The sequence below is a fragment of the Eucyclogobius newberryi genome, unplaced genomic scaffold, assembly GCF_026437365.1.
Source record: "Eucyclogobius newberryi isolate DKJ021-1_F unplaced genomic scaffold, fEucNew1.0.hap1 SCAF_2, whole genome shotgun sequence".
NCBI classification, from domain to species: domain Eukaryota; kingdom Metazoa; phylum Chordata; class Actinopteri; order Gobiiformes; family Gobiidae; genus Eucyclogobius; species Eucyclogobius newberryi.
The window spans coordinates 47329030-47352051 of record NW_027315834.1 but is presented as its reverse complement, the minus strand read 5'-3'; the positions used below and the strand labels follow the sequence as shown (position 1 = coordinate 47352051).

The 23022-nt window shown below is 41.0% G+C and overlaps 1 protein-coding gene and 1 long non-coding RNA gene across 2 annotated transcripts in view; both read right to left on the bottom strand.

The window, feature by feature from the left end:
• The window catches only part of osbpl8 (oxysterol binding protein-like 8), a 71057-nt gene extending 51910 nt beyond the window's left edge, over positions 1 to 19147 (bottom strand). The window contains exons 1-2 of the mRNA XM_072453284.1: positions 19069 to 19147; positions 17074 to 17229 (exon numbers count right to left, since the gene is read on the bottom strand). Coding sequence (XP_072309385.1) covers positions 17074 to 17188 — 115 coding nt within the window. The 5' untranslated portion in view covers positions 17189 to 17229; positions 19069 to 19147. The remainder of the gene's footprint in view (positions 1 to 17073; positions 17230 to 19068) is intronic.
• Positions 19148 to 22349: 3202 nt separating this feature from the next.
• LOC140367088 (uncharacterized) overlaps positions 22350 to 23022 on the bottom strand; it is a 195268-nt gene continuing 194595 nt past the window's right edge. Inside the window, exon 3 of the long non-coding RNA XR_011928100.1 lies at positions 22350 to 22437. This is a non-coding gene — a long non-coding RNA (uncharacterized lncRNA). The remainder of the gene's footprint in view (positions 22438 to 23022) is intronic.

The following is a 23022-nucleotide window of genomic DNA, read 5'->3' as shown; positions in this document are numbered from 1 at the left end:
TGGTCGGACGACTCATTCTACTAAAATACAGTTCAGATAAATATATTTGGAATTTTGCTAAAAATTATAAAAAAGTGTTATCACAGAATAGCACATTTTTTAGGTTTATAATATCACTTCCTGTTTGGAATTGATGACATCACAGTAGGAAATTACCCATTGAACACTGGGCCAAAATGCATCCCAATGCGTCACAATTCTTAAAAATATATGAGAGCGATTTATTTTATTGAATTAATGTTTAGAGTCAAAAAAGTAGTTTCTTTGTTCAATTCTGCATAAACTTTGACTGGAATGAGAGTCCCTATTGTGATGTCACTTCCTGTTTAACCATTTCACCCTCAGTCTATCGATTCGGCACAACGGTAAATTGCGTGTTTTTTGTCCCGTCAAGCCCGATGCGGGAGCTGAAAGCAGCGCTCTGATTGGCCGTGCCCATGTGGTCCACCCCAGTTTCCCTTCACCGGCTGAAACGAGCTTGAAACGAGCTTGAAACGAGCGTGTGTGGATATTACGGACGCATCGGGGTTTGTGCGAGCGAGGACGGTCGAGCATGCGCTTGAACGCTTCTCCTTTTCTCTCCATCCATTGTGGGCTCTACTCACCACCTCCTTCTCTCTCTCTCTCTTTATCCCTCTCTCTCGCCGGAACAGAAATAAAAGCTCTTTCAGGCGTTCGTTCAGTTTCAAACCGGGGTCTTAGTCATCAAAGTGCTCGGGTTTTCGATTGTGAAAGGGACAAACACAACGTCACGAGCAAACGTCGGCGTCTGCGTCCTCTATTATTTGTGTTTTGAATCGTTGCGCCGCTCGAAGGCAGAAATATACTAAATACAAGTACTTTCTTTACGTTATCATCAGGTCTTACTAGATCTGATGAAGATGAATTTATTTATATTCTATACATTTTTGCTCAAATGATCCAGTTAGATGACGCGCAAAACAAGAATTTATTCATTAATTGGTTCATAAACAAATTGAGGATGTGTTTTTCTTTAGACCAGCCGTTACTATTTGGATAAACGTGCTTTACTCTCACTATTATATACTTTGTACTCTTTATGATGAGAAATGCTTTGATATTGTATTTGCTTGAGCTTCTTTGTGGATTCAGACAGTATTTGTTCTGATAACTCTTCGTCCTCGTTCCGTCCGTGTAAACGTTCCCCGCTGCGCCTCGTGTTTTGGCGTCTCTCCGCGGGTGTTGTCGCGGGTGTTGTCGCGGCACGTTTGTCGTCTCGCCTGTAGGTGGCGCTCCGCATGAGCCTCGGCGCGGCACGAGAATGAGACGGAACGTTCAGCACACGACACGCTCATTTACACAACTGAATGACAACAAACAAAAACAGTCACACGTTTCAAAACACTGGCTCTTTGAAGGACAGATGGGAAATAACTTCAACAGATTTTACAAACAAACATAATCACAATCGTTCTTCACTATTTCATGCCTTTTCAGTGACTCCGCCCACTTTTGCAGCGTAACAAAAGTCACGTGACATTATTAAAACCGAGAGAGATCGCGAATATCATGACACATGGTATTCAAGGCAAACAAACGACAATCCACGCAACAAGTAAACATAAATGTATTTGTGTTTATATTTGTGTTTGTTTATATTTATGTTTGTTTATATTTGTGTTTGTTTGTATTAGTATTTATTTGTATTTATATTTGTGTTTGTATTTATATTTGTGTTTGTATTTATATTTGTGTTTGTATTTATATTTGTGTTTGTGTTTATATTTATGTTTGTATTTGTGTGTTTGTATTTATATTTGTATTTATGTTATGTTTGTATTTGTTTATGTTTATGTCCGGGGAGAAAAACTGTGGAACAAACTGAAAGAACTTAAGAAATGTCTAAAAATAAAACAATTTAAAAAAGGATTCAAGGAAAGTGATTTCTTGTAACTTTTTGGAACATACAAGGAGAATTTGACCTTTTGTCATTAATTAAAACTTTGTTTTTCATCTTGTTCCAATTAAAATAATTATAGGACAAAATAAATGAAGCTGTATCATTTAGTTTTAGAGTGAGTCACGAGCGGCGGGAGATTAAAACTCATTTTTGAGCTAAATTAGGTTCTGCTACATTTAATTAACACTGATAATGTGGATCATTGTAAACGTACAGGATTTTTCAGTTTTTTTTTGGTTTTGCTTTAAGCTTGAAATAAATCAATAAAAGTAATAACAATGATTTAATTACTACGTTTGTTGCCATTAATTGAACTTGTTTTAACCTGTTACCACCCACCTGTCCGCCGGCGAACATTTTCTATATCTCAAATATTCTCTTACATCATCACTTTTATTTCCGTGGTCAATACCAGCAAGCCATACATCATTTTAAAGCTTATTTTCTCAACAAAACGATTATGTCATTGATTTACATTGAATAATATGCCCCAAGAAGCAATTGCCAATAGTTTGTGAGAAAGTCTCAACTTTTACAAACACATGTCCTGTTTATGACGGACGAAACGGCTTTAATTCTGTACATCCTTGTACTCAGTCTGTCCGTAAGGAACCATTGAAAAACAATATCCACTTGTATTTTTCCTGAAGTTTTCCGATTTCGAGATATTGTCAAGTAAACAAACTTTTCTTAGTTTCTCGCCGGACGAGAATGCGCTTGTCCGGCGCATTTCTCCGTCCATAATAAATGACCTGTTTGACTTATACGATAGTGTTTGACATCGATCTCTTCCTTAGACTGTTTCCTACAGAATGAGACCATCCACATCCATTTTTCTGTCACCGGGTTTGTTTGCTACAGCCTCCGGAGGAAAAAAATTTGGCGCTTCCGAAGCGCGCGTCCATCTTTGTTTTTAGCCCTTAGCTTCTGCTAACAGGCACGCAGGAGACTTTGAGTGACATATTATTCTAGCCAATGAGGAGACCTTTTTCCTGGTAGGCGGGACAAAGGGCTTATTGACACAGAATCTTCTGGATTATCGTGCGTAAGGCTCAGGTAAGGCTGTAAAGAGCCAGATTTCTCGGCAGGATTTTGCGCATAACGTTTTCTGAGTTTATTAGCCTTTTGGACGTGCATTTTGTTAGATATATGTATTATTATACCAATACAAAAATAAAATGAAAATATTATATATATATATATTTTTTTTAACCTCTATATGGGAAATTCATGGGTAAACTCATATTTACACATTTTCACATTTTTTTTTTTAGCGGTTATAATTGCTATTAGTGGCCTACAAAACATCAAAATGTATGTTTTATGATCATAGAGGAGCTAAAATTGTAATAAAACAGTTTGGCACAGTTGGCACATATTTGGATCACTTGTTCCGAATATACTTTTTGATACAAAAAGGTCAACAGCACCAAAATGCCTGTTCCTAGAGATCTGAAACTTTACACAGCTGTTGTCAACAAGATAAACATCATGTGCAGTGAACAGCATAAGTACACAATGAAGTATGTCATGCTCAGGACCATTACAAATTGACAATATTCAGGCGAGACTAAAAAAGGATGTTTTGTTTATGTTTGGGCCTCTGTAGTGTAAGTTCTGAAGCCCTGACAGTGTGACATGTGCACATCTGCAGAAACTAGAAGGCCTAAGCTTTCTAATGATGCATCACACTTGCATGTGGAACATAAGATCCTCTTTTAATAAGCAATGCCATTTGGGTATGTCCAACCATTGTGCACAGGGCAAAAATAGGTGGATGGTAACAGGTTAACCTGATTTCATGAGTTGAAGTCTTTGTGGTTCTGTTTGTGAACACTGAGCATCAGCAAACAGAGACACAACGGACTCAGGTTACCATGACGACGCTCCGTTAGCCATGAGCCAACGTGACCACTGCGCGCTAAAGCTAATGCACCGGAACCAGATGAAACCAGACGAAACCACGGAGCCACGAGACGTTTCAGGCCGAGAACTCAAACACACTTCACATGAGAAAAACACTTTATATTTGAATGGAACACGCGGCGTTCAAATCCTTCAAACATGTCAACGAGAACAAGAAAAGACTCAAACTAACACGTAGATCACTCTGATCTACGTGTTAGACTGGATCACTCTGATCTACAGAGTTAGACTGGATCACTCTAATCTACAGAGTTAGACTGGATCACTCTGATCTACGTGTTAAGACTGGATCACTCTGATCTACAGAGTTAGACTGGATCACTGTAATCTACAGTTAGACTGGATCACTCTGATCTACAGAGTTAGACTGGATCACTGTAATCTACAGTTAGACTGGATCACTCTGATCTACAGAGTTAGACTGGATCACTCTAATCTACAGAGTTAGACAGGATCACTCTGATCTACAGAGTTAGACTGGATCACTCTGATCTACGTGTTAGACTGGATCACTGTAATCTACAGAGTTAGACTGGATCACTGTAATCTACAGAGTTAGACTAGATCACTGTAATCTACAGAGTTCGACTGGATCACTGTAATCTACAGAGTTCGACTGGATCACTGTAATCTACAGAGTTAGACTGGATCACTCTAATCTACAGAGTTAGACTGGATCACTCTGATCTACAGAGTTAGACTGGATCACTGTAATCTACAGAGTTAGACTGGATCACTCTGATCTACGGTGAAAAAGCTAACGGTGAAAACGCTAAAGGTAAAAAAGCTAACGGTGAAAACGCTAAAGGTAAACGCTAATGGTAAACGCTAACGGTAATAGGGCCAGAGACACTGGAGCTGCTGAGTCAGAGCTGGTTAATTTAACGAGGGCTGTAACGAGCCGCTCCCTCGCCTCATTAACCTCCTCCTGTTACGACGCACGAGGACAGAATGTGGGTCGCCAAGAGGGCAAAAGCCACCGCGATTTAGGGCGGAAACGAGGGAGATGAAAGGGCGCATGAACACAAGGGAGATAAAAGGGCGAACACGAGGGAGATAAAAGGGCGAACTGGCTCTGGATTTAAAACAGTGCAAAAGTCTGCTCCAAAAACACTTTTACCGACAGCGGATTGGCCAAAGCAGATTATTGACGATTCGAGATGCCGATCGGCGACATCGTCCTCTCCGAAAGATCGCCAACTCGCCAACGACATTAGGCGAGGAGGGAAAAGCGTCTTGCTTGAGGACACGGCGACAGAACGAGCGACGACTGAGCGACGGTGTGAACCACAAAAGGACGACTCATTGAGCTAAAATGCAGTTGAGATAAATATATTTAAAAATTTGCTAAAAATGTTATCTCAGAATAACACATTTTTTAGGTTTATAATTTCACTTCCTGTTTGTAACTGATGACATCACAGCAGGAAATTACCCAGCAAACACTGGGCCAAAACTCATCTAATGTCACAATGTTTTTATTTGACGAATAAAAATATATGAGAGCGACTTTGTTTTGTTGAATTAATGTTTAGAGCGTCAAAAAAAGTTGTGTAAATTCTGCATAAACTTTACCTGGAATTGTGTGACGTCACTTCCTGTCATTTTTTACACATTTTTCAACGTTTCCTCCACAAATACCTGCTCGATTGGTGTAAAACTATCATTTATATGTACAACAGGTACAAATACACCAAATAAAGTCAAAATTCATGTGCAATTACTGTTAAATTCATGTGCAATCCATGTGCCGTCATGACACATGTTCATGTGCAATTACTGTCGTGATCACATGCAATGGTATTTATTTATTTATTTATTTGTCTATGGGAGTTTTTATTTATAGGAGATCTTCTACTGAAAGTGTTTTTCAGACTTCTTATAAGTGATCTGTTCTTTTCTTCTGTATCTACCTCTGTATCTTCCTGCGTTGCACCAATGAAATTTCCCCATGTGGGACAATAAAGGATTATCTTATCTTATCTTAATTAGAAAATCGTAAAAAACATGGGCCCTTTAAAACACACTTTTTAATCACCAAATTTGTCAACATGAAATTTCTTAGTCAGTAATACATTGTTTTAACTTTTTTTTTTTTAATTATGATTATGGTTCTTTTATTGTACAGTTTTCCATTGCATTTATTCTATGATTGATGCTTTTCAGGGTGATTCTGGTACATTATGTCTGCAAATGTACAGTGTACCTGCTAATTAAAGCAACAAATACAATAAAATGACACAGTTAAAGCTCGAGAAAGTACTTTTTACATCATACTCATCCTTTGAATCACTCGTTTAGTGCATCTTTTTCATTCAGGAGGTTGTATCCAATGAAAACGCTCGATCCAACCTGAACAGTAAAAGTACTACAGTCTTCAGTGAGAAAGGTGTTTTTTTTTTAAGATAATCTGCATTTCAATCACCTAAAACAAGCATAATAAGCGAGAGCGGCAAGTTCCCAGAGGCCTCCAGAATGGCCCCTGCCTCTCCGGTTCCTTAATTACGAAATGCGACTGAGGCGACGGGACCGACCGAGGTAAAAGGAGCCGCAGAATCCCTCGTTGTCCGAGTTTTTACTGTAAGAGTTTGGATCGAGTTACTGGAGCAGAAGGAGCCGGAAAACAGAACGAGCCGCCGACGTTACAGCCGGTAAAGCCTCCGCGACACAAACCGGTCAGAGGTCGTCTTACTTTAGCCTCACTGCGCCCCCTTCAGGATCCTCACGACAAACGCTCCCGTCTGGGCCGTAGAATAAGTAGACGCGGACTATTTGAGCCGCTCCCCTAAGGTAGGAGGCCACTCCCCTCAGGCAGCAGGCCACTCCCCTAAGGCAGGAGGCCACTCCCCTCAGGCAGCAGGCCACTCCCCTAAGGCAGGAGGCCACTCCCCTCAGGCAGCAGGCCACTCCCCTAAGGCAGGAGGCCACTCCCCTCAGGCAGCAGGCCACTCCCCTAAGGCAGGAGGCCACTCCCCTCAGGCTTGTAGTAGATTTAAATTGCTTCTCTTTTTGACTCATATAGGTTGTTTTTATCATTGTTCAGTGTTGCATGTTGCACTGAATCGACAAATAAAGTTCCGATGTTTGCGAGTTCTGCTCATTGACAATGGCAATAATCCTTTTTGTGATTCTGATCCCGACACAGTGACCATGTGACCTGTGTGCAGACAGTGCGTCACATGATCAAACTCTTAAAGGTTCTTTAAAGGCTGGATTAGCTCCAAACAAACGGTTCAACTTTCGCCGAGGTTTGGCCCTTTGTCCCGGGTCGACCCTTGAACAGAGGACTCCGCCCTTTGTCCCGGGTCGACCCTTAAACAGAGGACTCCGCCCTTTGTCCCGGGTCGACCCTTAAACAGAGGACTCCGCCCTTTGCCCCGGGTTGACCCTTAAACAGAGGACTCCGCCCTTTGCCCCGGGTCGACCCTTAAACAGAGGACTCCGCCCTTTGTCCCGGGTCGACCCTTAAACAGAGGACTCCGCCCTTTGCCCCGGGTCGACCCTTAAACAGAGGACTCCGCCCTTTGCCCCGGGTCGACCCTTAAACAGAGGACTCCGCCCTTTCCCCCGGGTCGACCCTTAAACAGAGGACTCCGCCCTTTGCCCCGGGTCGACCCTTAAACAGAGGACTCCGCCCTTTCCCCCGGGTCGACCCTTAAACAGAGGACTCCGCCCTTTGCCCCGGGTCGACCCTTAAACAGAGGACTCCGCCCTTTCCCCCGGGTCGACCCTTAAACAGAGGACTCCGCCCTTTCCCCCGGGTCGACCCTTAAACAGAGGACTCCGCCCTTTCCCCCGGGTCGACCCTTAAACAGAGGACTCCGCCCTTTCCCCCTGGGTCATTAAGTTCTTTTCCTCAAAAAAGTAAATGTAAAGCGCTTCTTTATCTTGCTGTTTATGTCAATTTAATCATCTTATATTAAGGAGCAGGTGGAACCAAGAAGGAAAGAAAATGTAGGATTTTACTGCGGTTTTGGTCGTGTTGTTAATAATCGCAAACAATTTTTGATCAGTGGAGAAACATTTTAAATTGTGACATCCTTTGATCAAAACTGTAGAAAACCTTCTTGCACTTTAAATATACTGTAAATGTTATCGTAGCTTCACAGTATTCTTTCATTTTTAATTGTCTCGGAACATGCGTCCTTCGTAAAGATTAAACTAAATGAATAAATATTAAAACAACACCTAAATATTAAAAACAACACGTGCAATTTATTCACACTTTAATGTATAGTTTTGTGCCAAATTAGACTGTTATTGACAACACAAACGAGGCCAGTTTAACGTGTCGTATAAAGCAGCTTAACCGAAACATTTAACTCCATTTTATTGAATTTAAATAATCGTTTGACCACATTTGACGACTAAAATAAAGCATCGTGACTAATATTTGACTCCACAGCATTTCCTAACACACAACACATTATAATTTAGGACATAAACACGCGCTAAACGTGTAAATCTCCTTCAGATAAACCGCGACGCTTCATTCTTTATATCAATCATTTCAAAACTTTCACTTCCTCGTCCGAGCGACAGAACAACTCCTCGCGATCCGAGCGTGAACTTTTGGATTAACCCGATGACCGGCCAACAACGCAAACGCACAAACACACAGACGTTTCCCTTCTGTCCGTCAAAGAGCCCGCTCGTTAAAGACATCCACGCTCAGTATTCGCACGTTTATCCGTCCCCGTAAAAGCGCCGCACTTACCTTCGTTCTCCTTGGGCTCCATATTTGCCTACCCGAGATCGATTTTCTGCCGCATTACGGGGTCAAATCGCTCCCAGCGCATTCACAAACTCCACATATCGCCGTGAGTCCCGCATTTCGAGGCCGAACCGCGGCCCATTTACCTCGTTCGGTTTCGACCGTCGTAAAACTCACGTCCCTCCGTCCCGGCTCCGTCTACCTATTATCTACCTATCTTCTTCAGGCGCTGGTGTCCGATTGGCTGGAAGTGGCCCGGCCCCTCCCCTCTTGTGGCGTTAAAGGCGACTGACGGGACTAATCCCCCAAGCCGGGTTTAAATCCGCCGTGACCCTGACTGCTCTTCTGCTCTTACATTCGCCGCCGAGGATCAAAGTGCGGTCGGGGGATTTCAACGCAACAATGGAATCGCAGCGGAATCGCCAAGAGTTAAATTATCTGTACGGATGTGAATTAAAGAAATAATAGACAGAAAACACAAAAAAAAATACTAAAAAAAAACTTATTTTTTTCTACAATAACTATTTTACAAATGATCTGCCAAATAACATAATAAATAACAATTAGTCTAGTTATGAAAGGATTATTTCTATTGAACATTGAGGCCTTTTAAATACATTATCAGCCAATCAAAGGTTTAAATATGGTGACTGAAGGCTTCCACATAAAGAAGTATTACGAATAAAGTGAAATGTTGGAGAAAATCTAAAATCGTTTATTATTTTTGGACATTTTGATTTAATAATGCCATTGTATTTGTTATAAAATGGTCTTTTTTATGTGTCTTAGAGTCTGTTTAATCAGATAATCATTACGATAATCGAAACAACGAGTCAACATTAGTCAACAACAACAACAATGATTAAAACACAGCAGGTTTTACTTTGTGTCTGTTTGGAAGTTTGGCATCTGCATTTGACCCTGAGCTAAAGTGCGTATGACAGGTTGTTATGATTTTACTTTATTTAGTGAGATAATACCTGATGTATATATATAAAGTTTTACACCAATCCAGCAGCAGTTTGTGAAGAAACATTGAAGAATATATTGAAAATGACCGAAGTAGAGCAGAGTTCGATGACATCACACTAGACCAGCACAATCTACAGCAAAGGCATTTTTCAGATCCTTTACCTTTAATTCAACAAATATTAATTGCTGTAACATTAGAGGAGTTTGGGGCTAGAGTGCAAAAATGTTAAACCGAATTAACTTAAATATGTTTGAGTTCAATGAGTAGTCCGATCTGTCGCGGACACGCTCGAGATTCACTCATTCATGGTCTGTATTCAAGGGTCTGATGTGACGCCACACGCTCTACTGCCCTCTAGAGGACGAAGGCTGCGTGCTCACTGTGGGCTGTGATTCTTTCTCTTCTGTCACGCCCCCAAAGACCCCGTTTGTCCAGAACTGTACTGCTGTGGTCAAGAGGGACCAGTGGACTTACAGAGATCACTCCACGCTAATGCTAGTTTACACGTTACAGCGCGGCTATGCTAATAAACGTTAGCCTACCGCAGAGAGTTTTAACGAGCCTCATTTCCAACTGTCCGGGTGTCATATTTCCGGATCTTGAAAGCTTTGAGGGCGTGTCCGGAGAAGAGGGCGTGTCCGGAGGAGAGGGCGTGTCCGGTGCAGAGGGCTCGTGGACGAGGAAGAGCAGATGGAAATGTCCACAGAAGTTCCAAAAGATCAAAGCCCAGAACGTCTGTCTTCTTCAACTATCGACCCTTTTATTCTTCAGATTGATACCGTTTCTATGACAACGAGAGGCGCGCGACGTCTTCAACATGTCACAACAAATGTGTCACGTGAATGATTCATTATTATTTGTGGATTTGGTCATTGAGCAGCTGTGTCCGAGTCATCATCGATGACATTTGCCCAGTTGAAAATGCAGATTTCAATGTCGTTTTCCTTCTTTCACCACTCCATCCTCTTCACCTCCTCTTCACCTCCTCTTCGCCTCCTCTTCGCCTCCTCTTCGTCTCCTCTTCGTCTCCTCTTCGTCTCCTCTTCGTCTCACCGCTCCATCCTCTTCGTCTCCTCTTCGTCTCACCGCTCCATCCTCTTCGTCTCCTCTTCGTCTCACAGATCCATCCTCTTCGTCTCCTCTTCGTCTCACAGATCCATCCTCTTCGTCTCCTCTTCGTCTCACAGATCCATCCTCTTTGTCTCACCGCTCCATCCTCTTCGTCTCCTCTTCGACTCCTCTTCGACTCCTCTTAGACTCCTCTTCGACTCCTCTTCGTCTCACCGCTCCATCCTCTTCGTCTCCTCTTCGTCTCACGGCTCCATCCTCTTTGTCTCACGGCTCCATCCTCTTTGTCTCACCGCTCCATCCTCTTCGACTCCTCTTCGACTCCTCTTCGACTCCTCTTCGTCTCCTCTTCGTCTCCTCTTCGTCTCCTCTTCGTCTCCTCTTCGTCTCGTCTTCGTCTCGTCTTCGTCTCTTCTTCGTCTCTTCTTCGTCTCCTCTTCGTCTCACTGGCTCCACGTCCTGTATTTGCTGCTCTGAATCTCCACTGCTGCTCATGTTTACTTCAGCTATTTCTTTGTGAGTCAGAGGAAACAGGACCAGCAGGACCAGCAGGACCACCTCACCTAAAACCACCAGGCTTTAGTACTACCACCAAAATACACCAGAATATGTATTTGGCAAGTCACGGTACTAAAGAAACATTTCAGATGATTCATGATTTCCACAACCAGCAAAACAAAACAGCTGTTACATCTAGGTTTACTTGTTTTTGCTTCTAAAACGTTCACGATTAAGATTTTTTAGTTGTTACGATCATGCTGTGACCTGAATCTTGACAAAGCTGCAATTAAAGGGATGGGCAGGGCACCCAACTACTGAGGGGGATGGGCAGGGCACCATCTTGACGCTGACTTCGTAACGGTGACAGTTCAAAAAAAGCAGCAGATCTACTTCCTTGAACCTTGTAACCTGAAATAACAATGTCGGCAAAACGGAAAGTTACTGGTACTTTAGACGCTTTTGGTTTCACGAAAGACTAGCGACGAGGAGGATAAAAGGTCACGTAAAAGTGCTAAAGGGGATCTTATATGGTATTTAATACCATACCACCGTAAGCGGCGCGAGCCCCATAGTACTTTTCGCTCATGTCGAGCGCTGTGGTACTTTTTTAAAGTATTTTTTGCGAGCGCCGCCTACAGCGCCATCCTTCAACCTCAGCCCAGCGAGAACACTGTTAAACATTTGCAAATCTCCAAAACAACAATTGCGATATTGTCCAAGGCAGTTTAATCCAGGTCACAATCACAACAACAATCATAAGAACTAAGAGATGGAACTCCTCCAGGTTTCTACGCTTTTTTCCCAAAGAGGTTTTTTTGTAGTTTTTCCTGGCCGAGAAGGAGAGTCTAAGGACAGAGGACCCTGGGACATCGTCCCTCGCCACCACAGACATTGTCTGACTTCATCGCCACCACAGACATTGTTGATTCATTTCTCCCTGTGGCCCTCAGAGGCAACTGTTGTTGTGATTTTGGGCCTTACAAAAATAAATTGATTTGATTTGATTTGAAGAGATAATAAGCGTGAGACTCTAAGGCAGCAACAATAAGGGTAATGTCCACAGACAATAATAATCTAATTAGAGCCGGTTCTGTTACCACGGCGCTGGACCACTTAAACCAATTAACCATTTAAAGTCATCGCGCCTGGTCATGTCGAGGTGAAGAGCGGGAAAATCAATATAATTATAGACTGAGGAACCAGTGAAGGTCGAGGGAGCCATGAGCTGGAGCCAGAAGATCATGAAGAAGGCGGGAAAAGTGGTGTTTAACCGTTAAAAAAGGAAACATTTAAATAAAAGTAATTACTGGAATGGGTTTGGAAGTCTATGGTCCCACTAAACCAGGGGTGGGCAAACTACGGCCCGCGGGCCACATCCGGCCCGCAGGGCCTTTCAATCCGGCCCGCCAAGCTTGTAAAAAAAAAACAGACAGATGCCTGCACTTGTATCCTTAATAAATATGACGTGAAATGAATTAAATAATAGATTCAATAGCCTATACAGAAAAGTGATATTTTATTTGATAATATTATTTTTATATTTAATATTATTTTTATAATTAATATTTAATTTTGGGGATTTTTTTTTCTCACACCAATGATCGCGGCCCGGCCCTCCGCTACTTGCCTGGATTCGAATATGGCCCTCTGAGGAAAATAATTGCCCACCCCTGCACTAAACTCAAACGTGTCAAGATTCACTCTTCCAATTTTGCTTTTGATTAAGTGTCAGAAACGCGCAAATCTCGTGTTTGAACGTCAAATACGTAACGTTACTAAGATGTCAAAACAGTACACACAACTCAAAAAAAGAGCCATGGAAAAACCTGCCCTGTTGCACAGAAATATTGGGCACAAATGAACAAGGCAAAGCATATTTTTGACACCGCTATTTCACGTAATTTTGGAACGTTGTATTTGGGGCTCAAAACTCCGGCCGTGGACATAACGATGGATACTTCTGGAACATACTGTGGGCCGCCGGGAAGAACGGAAATAAAACTGATGAATATTTACCACAGGTTCTACACCACTAAACTAAGCCAGAATTAGAAAAACAGGAGAACATTCAGATGGACTTTAAGTGAAGCAGTTATTATAGTTATTTCTATTAAAATTGGCAAAGAAGGTATATAATACAAGCAGTACATTGGTTTTGTCAATCACGACCAGTTCATGGCACGAAACATGACACATAATCAGCTCTGAAAGGGAAAGAAGGAGAAAAAAGTGGGAAAAGTGATTTATTCCCTCTATTTTTTATTATTCATTAATGCTCATTATTCTGGGCAGGCGGCGTGTCCAATAATAGAGCTGTGAAATGTGTCAGTCTCACAAATAGATCTGAGTCATCGCCTCTCGTCTTTATCAGAGAAGAAAAGAGCAGGAAATGAGTGGAAACGAGCTGTAATCACGGAGCGGCTCCACGGAGCGGCGCCACGCGGGACCAAAGGGTTGAAGAGAGTGAAAGACGTTGCCATGGAGATACATTACATTCATGAAAGCTTGTATGTTTCAGTGTTGAAGACGGCGCACTGAGCTTGGTTTAATTATTTATCCGTACGATTAGTCAAACCATTATTTCTATTGCACATTGAGACTTTTTAAATATGTTTTCTACTAAATAAAGGTTAAAACATGATGACTGATAGAACTTTAGAATAGAAAGAATATTTACGAATAAAGTGTATTATTGATGAAAATCGGAAATTATTTATTCTATTTTGGCATTTTGATTTAATAATGCTGCTGTTTTTGTTAAAATAGGTCTTTTCATATGTGTTTTAGAGTGTGTATACCGTATTATCCAGAGTATAAGTTGCACCAGCCATAAAAATGCATAATAGAGAAAAAAAAAAAAAAACATCTAGAAGTTGCACTTATAGTCGCTCTGGAGCAAGGCAAGTTTATTTGTAGAGCACATTTCATACACAAGGCAATTCAAAGTGCTTCACAGCAGGAAAAATGCATTCAAATCACAAAGAAATTACAGAAACAGAAATACAATAAAATTAACTAAATTAAAAATTATCAATCCAACTGATTGTCTAAACTAATAAAATCACAAACAAAAGAGAAGAGTGCAAAGAAAAAATCCCTTCAGTCATATGCGCAGCTAAACAAAACTGTTTTTAGCTTAGATTTGAACATTGTCAGAGTAGAACCTGTCTCACATCTTCAGGAAGAACGTTCCAGATTTTAGCTGCATAAAACTGAAACGCAGATTCCCCATGTTTTGTCCTGACTCTGGGCACCAGCAGGAGGCCGGTCCCTGAGGTCCTCAGAGTCCGAGATGGTTCATATGGCACTAACATATACGTATAAATATAAGTATAAAAAGTATAAGTCGCACCCCGGCCAAAACTATGAAAAAAGGTGAGCCTTATAGTCCGGAAAATACGGTAGTTCAGATAACAATCACAACTATGAAATACGACTGATTATTTAAAATAATAATTTAGCCCCGATTAGTCGATTAATTGTTGCAGTTCTATTGAAATGTATTTCAAATCCACTTTATTTCTATAGCACATTTTACAAACAAAAGCCGTTTCCATAGCGCTGCACACAGTGAAAGAACAACACAATAAACTACAATACAGGATAAAAAGAGTGAAACTAATTATATCTATAAAATAAATAAAAGTCACATAACCCTGAATACTTTAAATATTATAAATATATTTTGGAACGTGAGTTGAGAACGTTCGTTCTGTTGAGAACGTTCGTTCTCAACTCACACTGAGAGAAGCAGGAGAAGTGTCTTGCCAAAGGACACGGAGCCACATCTGCCCCACTGCGGCTCCTGGTTTTCCCCTCACCAGGTCCCAGCCTGCTTAGCTTCTGAGGTCAGGTTTGCACGTTCTCTCTGTGTCGGTGTCTGTTTTCTCTTCCACTAAAACATTACAGTTACTCGACTAATCCTGATGAGGCAAAATAAATAATCAGTTATATTTTTTTGGATAAATGTAATAGTTATCTGAACTAAACAGACTCCAAAACACAAAGAAAAACGGCATTATTAGATCAAAATGTCAAAAAAGAATAAGCTATTTAAGATTTTCATTCATAACACACATTATTGGTTAATAATCTCTATCTAGAAGCCTTCAGCCGACACATTTGAACCTTTATTTGATGAAAAATGTAAATAAAAAGTATTATAATAGATAAAACAATCGATAGTTGCAGCTGAATAAAGACAAACTATGTAACTGTAGATGTCACTTCAGAGGACCAATAAGACTATATAAATTACACATATATACATTACATAAACACACATATATATATATATATATATATATACATATATATATATATATGTGTATCTGTCAGAGTGATTGATATCACAAAGCTTAAAGCACATAAGCAAATAGCAGCGATAAACATATAGAATTTCAACATAAATTAAAACTCCAATTAAAACTCAAGGAGAGCATCTAGAGAACGATACGTTACATTATTGCTCCCTCTAGTGGTCGACAGAGTTACTGCACAATGAGGTTGCAACTGTATATTCACAAACGGACAAGATCTACACATAAAAGAAAGAAATAATAGGAGCAAATAAATACAATACATGTCTAATTGTCGGGCTTTTGAACGGAGACGGTAAAAACATGCAAGTTTGGACTGTGGAGGAGTCAATTCTACTATTTTCGTGCTAAATTCCACTGATTAAAAGTCTGTGTTTATTGTCACAAAATCAACACTGAAAGAGATTTACGTTTTGTGCTTGAAAAGAAAAACATGAATCAAAAATCGAGATCAAAGAATCAATTATGAGGCGAAAAACAAGTCATTAATTTGTCTGCCATAAAGTACACACACACACAAATCCTTCTAATCCGTCTTGAATCAGAATCAAACGAAGCAGCACTTTCTGATCAGTCAGTGTAAAAAACAAAACTAGACGTGTGGAAACCTTTGTATAAAAAGTATGAAACCCCAATAGACATAAATGTCGTACGATGAACATCAAAAAAGCCGTCAAAAACATGTCAGTCATGTACTTTTGTCATTTCAGTACCACAGCGACCAGCAGAGGGCGGTGCAGCACCACCACGCAAAGGAAGCTGTTACGTAACGAGTCAGGCCTTTTCACATCCTCAGTCTGAACCAATGAGGATCAGACGCATTCAAAACAAGAAAGTACGGAGGAGAAAACTGGATTCAAGACACAAAAGTGCTAAATGAACATGATTTGTACCTTGAAATGGAGCAAAGGATCATGGTCTATGTCAGGAATGTTCAGCTGTATAATCAGGGCAAAGGTCACATTTCCCGAGGGCTGGATTCATTATGTATTTGTGATTTCAGCCACTCTTTAATGTTTAAGTCTATTTGACATGAGCCGTGTGCACAGACTGGTTCAGCAGTTCATTTTTACTTCTGCTTCAGTGAAATTCTACGTTTTTCTGCAAAATGTCTTTAAAAATGTTGTGAAACCTACAGTATCCACGGTAACCACGCCTTTGGTAAAAAGTGAAGTGGTTTGTGTGTTTTTAGACTGCGGTCGCGGGATCAAGTTTCAAAGGAACCACATTTGACTGTTGTGCACCGCCTGGTTCTGGTGTAACCTCACTGTGTTCAGAACATGTGCACCGCCTGGTTCTGGTGTAAACTCACTGTGTTCAGAACATGTGCACCGCCTGGTTCTGGTATAGACTCACTGTGTTCAGAACATGTGCACCGCCTGGTTCTGGTATAGACTCACTGTGTTCAGAACATGTGCACCGCCTGGTTCTGGTGTAACCTCACTGTGTTCAGAACATGTGCACCGCCTGGTTCTGGTGTAAACTCACTGTGTTCAGAACATGTGCACCGCCTGGTTCTGGTGTAACCTCACTGTGTTCAGAACATGTGCACCACCTGGTTGTGCACCACCTGGTTGTGCACCGCCTGGTTGTGCACCGCCTGGTTGTGCACCGCCTGGTTGTGCACCGCCTGGTTCTGGTGTAAACTCACCCTGGCTGTGGCTGGACCCGGGGCTGGCCGCAGACGGACTCGACAGGTGCTGCTCTCGGACAGGCGTGTGAAGCCCCGCCTCCTTCTCCCGTTCTTTGAGCTGCCGTTGGCTCATCCTCGCTGGGGTCAGAGCAGTGAACTCATCACTGCTGCTCACTAAGGACAGAGCAGTGGAAAAAAATAAATAAAAATAACACTATAATAATAATACATATAATAAAAAGAATAATGAATATAATAATAAAAATAACAACAACACTAATAATAAATAAATATAATAATAAATAGAAACATGAATGATTAAAAAATGTTTTAAAATAACAAAAAAATAAAAATTAATTTGACGATGATAGTGGTGGCTGTGACAGTAGTAGTACTAGTAATACTAGTAGTACTAGGTAGTAGTAGTACTAGGTAGTAGTAGTACTAGGTAGTACTACCTTCTACTACTAGTACTAGTACTAGTAGTACTAGTACTAGTAGTACTAGTACTAGTACTAGTAGTAGTACTAGTACTAGTAGTACTAGTACTAGTAGTAGTAGAAGGTAGTAGTAGAAGGTAGTAGTAGTAGAAGGTAGTAGTAGTAGTAGTAGTAGTAGTAGTAGTAGTAGTAGTAGTAGTAGTAGTAGTAGTAGCAGAAATTTCCTTGTGCGTACTTTTTATTTATGGTGTCCATGTGCTGCACTGTACATAATCACAATCAGAGCAACTTATTGTACATTGGGGATGCTAATATTATTCGGTTAATCAATAAAAATAGTCCAATGTCCAAAAAATAGACCTGAATGTAAATAACTTTCTAATGCCGAGTTATTCTTAATTACCGACATTGGACATGATTAGTTTAGTTTACCACGTCCACATTGTTTAGGTTGTATTTTGGTGTCAGTTCCGTTCATGAATCAGAGCCAGAGCAGCCGGTGAAACGTCTCAACACACTCACATGTGATTGTAGTTCCTTTTTCAACCAGTAGGAGTGCAGGCTACACAAAGTTACTAAGTACATTTTTAATAGTGAAATTCCCCCATTCATACACGTTCTCTTATCTTGTAGTAGTACTAGTAGTATAGTAGAAGGTAGTAGTAGAAGGTAGTAGTAGGTAGTAGTAGGTAGTAGTAGAAGGTAGTAGTAGAAGGTAGTAGTAGTAGTAGTAGTAGTAGTAGTAGTAGTAGTAGTAGTAGTAGTAGAAGGTAGTAGTAGTAGTATAGTAGAAGGTAGTAGGTAGTATAGTATTAGGTAGTAGCAGTAGTAGTAGTAGGTAGAAGTATTAGGTAGTAGTAGTAGTAGTAGTAGTAGTAGTAGGTAGACGGTAGTAGGTAGTATAGTAGTAGGTAGTAGTAGTAGTAGGTAGAAGGTAGTATAGTAGTAGTAGTAGTAAGTAGAAGGTAGAAGGTAGTATAGTATTAGGTAGAAGGTAGTATAGTATTAGGTAGTAGTAGTAGTAGTAGTAGAAGAAGGTAGTAGGTAGTATAGTATTAGGTAGTAGCAGTAGTAGTAGTAGGTAGAAGTATTAGGTAGTAGTAGTAGTAGTAGTAGTAGTAGTAGTAGTAGTAGTAGTAGTAGTAGGTAGACGGTAGTAGGTAGTATAGTAGTAGGTAGTAGTAGTGGTAGGTAGAAGGTAGTATAGTAGTAGTAGTAGTAAGTAGAAGGTAGAAGGTAGTATAGTATTAGGTAGAAGGTAGTATAGTATTAGGTAGTAGTAGTAGTAGTAGAAGAAGGTAGTAGGTAGTATAGTATTAGGTAGTAGCAGTAGTAGTAGGTAGAAGGTGGTGGTGGTGGTAGTAGTAGTAGTAATAGTAGTAGTTAGTAGAAGGTAGTAGTAGTAAGTAGTAGTAGTAGTTAGTAGTTAGTAGTATTAGTAGTATTTAGTAGTAGTAGTAGTAGTAGTAGTATGTTATTTTTGTATTTATTTTTTGCCCATCCTGATGCATGTGGTGTGTGGTTCAATAGTTGGTGTAAAAATGCCTCATTTCCCAGTAGGATGTTGTCTTACCCGATGTGGCCCGGTGCTCCCTCACCTCTGCCTGCACCAGGGCGCGCACAAAGAAGATGAAGATATGGAAAGGCAAAGGGAAAAAAAGGCCAAGGAGGAGGAGAAAAATGCAAGTGTAAAAAAGCGTTTGAAAGGAGAGAGAGCGGCGTGATGCGGGGAGTGTCCATCGGGGGGCGGTGTTGAGGCGTGGTTCAGCGTCACCGGCGGTGGCCAAAAACAAACAAAAAGGAGACAAGAGACAGAAAAGAAACAAACGAAAATCATTAGTTTGAACGGGAAACACAAATGGGGACATAAAACGATGAGGCAAAAACAGAAGCAACTTAAAATGATCTGCAGAAAGAGCGGGATAAACTGACACAAATAATATATATATATATATGGAATTTTATATAATTATTCTAACTTACTTTATTCAATGATTCTAACTATTATATTTACAAAGTGCTGATTACTATGTCAATTTAATATCTGAAAGATTTAGGGCAATGGCAAAAAGCATTGTGGGTTGTAGCCGTTGTGGTCACAGAAAGTACATTGTATTTTATTTTGTAACATATTTTTGAAGCAGAGTACTGTGAGAAATACTTTTACACTGATATAATGTATTATTTGTTTATGTATTTATCACTGCTTAAAGTGTTAAAGTGTGTCTTCTTTTTTCCTTTGTAAAGCTGCACAGTTTGAACACAAAAGTGCATAATTAAGTAATTTTTGGAAAGTAACCACCAGAATACAATTATTCAAAATGTGTATTCTGAACACAAATATTTGGTAAATGTGTTTAGTTACTTCCGTAGAAAATCTGATGTTTTTGAATGTGTTTTCTGTCCGTTTTATAGTCTTACTGCCATTTCCTTTGCTTTCCTCTGTATATGTAAATGAACCTGGTAAACAGCGAGCGTGAGTAATAAGACCACTTGTTTGCACTGGTTTTCCCGGCCACGCCCACTTCTGATGGTGCCTGGCAACAGCCTTATGCATAACTTTATCACTATGTGTGCTGCTGCGTGGTAAAAATCTACTTATGGCAAAATGTGTGAAAATAATAGACAGAAAAAGCCATGCGTGCAGTGATGGGACAAGGCCAGAGGGTTCCTCAGGGGGCGACACTTGGACCATCATTATTCCTCTAAATATTTGACCAGTGTGTATTTATTTAGTGTTTTCTCTGTACATGAATGTGATTTAGACATGCTGCGGAGTGAAGAAGATTAAATTAGGCAAAAAAAAGTAGCCGGCGTCACAGTTAATTACTAGTTAGAACACTTCTGAATTACAACCAGATAATGTCAAGGGGAGGAGTCAAGCCTTTTGAAGTCTCAATAGGAAGACAAACAAGTTTAGCTAGTTAGTTAGTTAATAGACTAAGGATGTCAAAGATAAACTTGTTATTCATTAACGTAATAAAGCCTGTTTTAGCCTTGAAGCCCACATAAATGCATCTGCCAAATGTCTGAAATGGTTGGACACTGTGTATCACTGTGACCTCTGTGCCTGAGGCTGGATGGCCTTCTCTAGTGCAGGAGGTTCACACATCAGATGCTTTTAGTGTATATCGTTATATGTGGCTGTGCTCCTTCCCTGGTGCGGAGAGCGGAGGGACATTAAGCAGCGCTCACGTGATCGGTTTAGTTTGTCCCCCGTGTGACGACTGACTGAGGGAGGTGAGCTTTTACCTATGCTGCTCCTGCAGCTTGGAACCTCTTACAGTCAGAGTTGAGATTACGTGAAATGGTCTGAATTGGGAGTTTTTGTTAAATTAACGGGCCAAAGAGAGCGAGTATTTAAAAGCAAGTGTGTATTTAAATGTGGATTAAGTTTCTTTTCTTAGATGTCTTTTCAAATGTGTCACGTCCCGTCACGTTAGTGCGACACTTGAACCTCAAACACAGTTGTTCCTGTTCAAACATCCTCTAAACATCGTTATCGAGCTAATTTAAAATGACAACAAGACGTTCCACCGCCGTTCAAACGCGCCTCGTTCATTAATCCTCCACGAGAGCAAACACACTCGCCACTGAACCCTTCAGGCGTCCAGACGGCACCTCTGATTGGTCCGCCTTTAATCACTCCAAAACAAAGCTGGACTGTGATTGGTCGACGCGTCCCTGGTGTTTCTCAGGCTGAATCTTTACCACGGCGAGGCTTTGGGATTACCAAGTGCATCCCAACGTCACAGAGAGATTAGAGCCTTTTTGTTTCTAAACCGTATCAGAGCTCACGGTGTTAGCGGCGCACCAGGTACTTTGGAGTATATCGAATACTGTGAAAGTATCCTGAAAGTATCCTGGAAAGTATCCTGGAGAGTATCCTGGAGAGTATCCTGGAGAGTATCCTGGAGAGTATCCTGGAAAGTATCCTGGAGAGTATCCTGGAGAGTATCCTGGAGAGTATCCTGGAGAGTATCCTGGAAACACGGAGCGCCATGCAGAGATGAGACAACTTCACCTGGGTTAGAATGAGGAAGAGCTCTTCATGCTGTTGTGTAAAATGGACAATTATGAGAACCAAAAGACCAAAAGACCCAGACCCAAAACAGAGCGTCCCAGGTCTAAACCAGGACCAAACCAGGTATAAATCAGGACTAAACCATGTCTAAACCAGGTCTAAACCAGGTCTAAACCAGGACTATACCAGGACCAAACCAGGTCTAAACCAGGACTAAACAAGGACTAAACCAGGACTAAACCAGGACTAAACCAGGTCTAAACCAGGTCTAAACCAGGACTAAACCAGGTCTAAACCAGGACTAAACCAGGACTAAACCAGGTCTAAACCAGGACTAAACCAGGACTAAACCAGAACTAAACCAGGACTAAACCAGGACTAAACCAGGACTAAACCAGGACTAAACCAGGACTAGTTTTCTCGTATTTCCGACATAACTTTATCAGTTTAAGTTGATCTGTTTCACACGTGGCTCTGCATTTCAGATTCTCATGAAAAGCTGTTATCGGAGTCACTTTTGGGAAAAACTGCATCTGGCATTGAGTATGAAATAAAAAAAAAAAACTCTCTTTACGTCTTACGCTTTACGTGCTGAACATGGACAGAGACAGATCGACGCAGATATTGTGGCTGAATCGATGTCTTTATCGTGACGCGGTCGAGAGAAGAAGAAACGATCAACTGAAGGAAATCGACTACGAAGAAGTGGAAACGTCTGTGAAAGAGGAGGAGGGGAAATTCACAAGTATGAGTCATTTCAATGAAAACCAAGGCCATTCTGTAGAATTTTTACACTACTGGTTTAGTCCTGGTTTAGTCCTGGTTTAGTCCTGGTTTAGACCTGGTTTAGCCCTGGTTTAGCCCTGGTTTAGTCCTGGTTTAGTCCTGGTTTAGACCTGGTTTGGACCTGGTTTAGACCTGGTTTAGACCTGGTTTAGATCTGGTTTAGACCTGGTTTAGACCTGGTTTAGACCTGGTTTAGACCTGGTTTAGACCTGGTTTAGATCTGGTTTAGACCTGGTTTAGATCTGGTTTAGATCTGGTTTAGATCTGGTTTAGATCTGGTTTAGACCTGGTTTAGACCTGGTTTAGTCCTGGTTTAGTCCTGGTTTAGATCTGGTTTAGACCTGGTTTAGACCTGGTTTAGACCTGGTTTAGAAAGTTTTAAAGTATTGCATGTTTCATGGTCTGAACCTGCTGCAGCAGCATCTTCTGCACAGCTCCTTCTCACCTCGACCAGAGGAGCAGCACAAACACATGAGGAGCAGCACAAACACATGAGGAGCAGCACAAACACATGAGGAGCAGCACAAACACATGAGGAGCAGCACAAACACATGAGGAGCAGCACAAACACATGAGGAGCAGCACAAACACATGAGGAGCAGCACAAACACATGAGGAGCAGCACAAACACACGAGGAGCAGCACAAACACACGAGGAGCAGCACAAACACATGAGGAGCAGCACAAACACATGAGGAGCAGCACAAACACACGAGG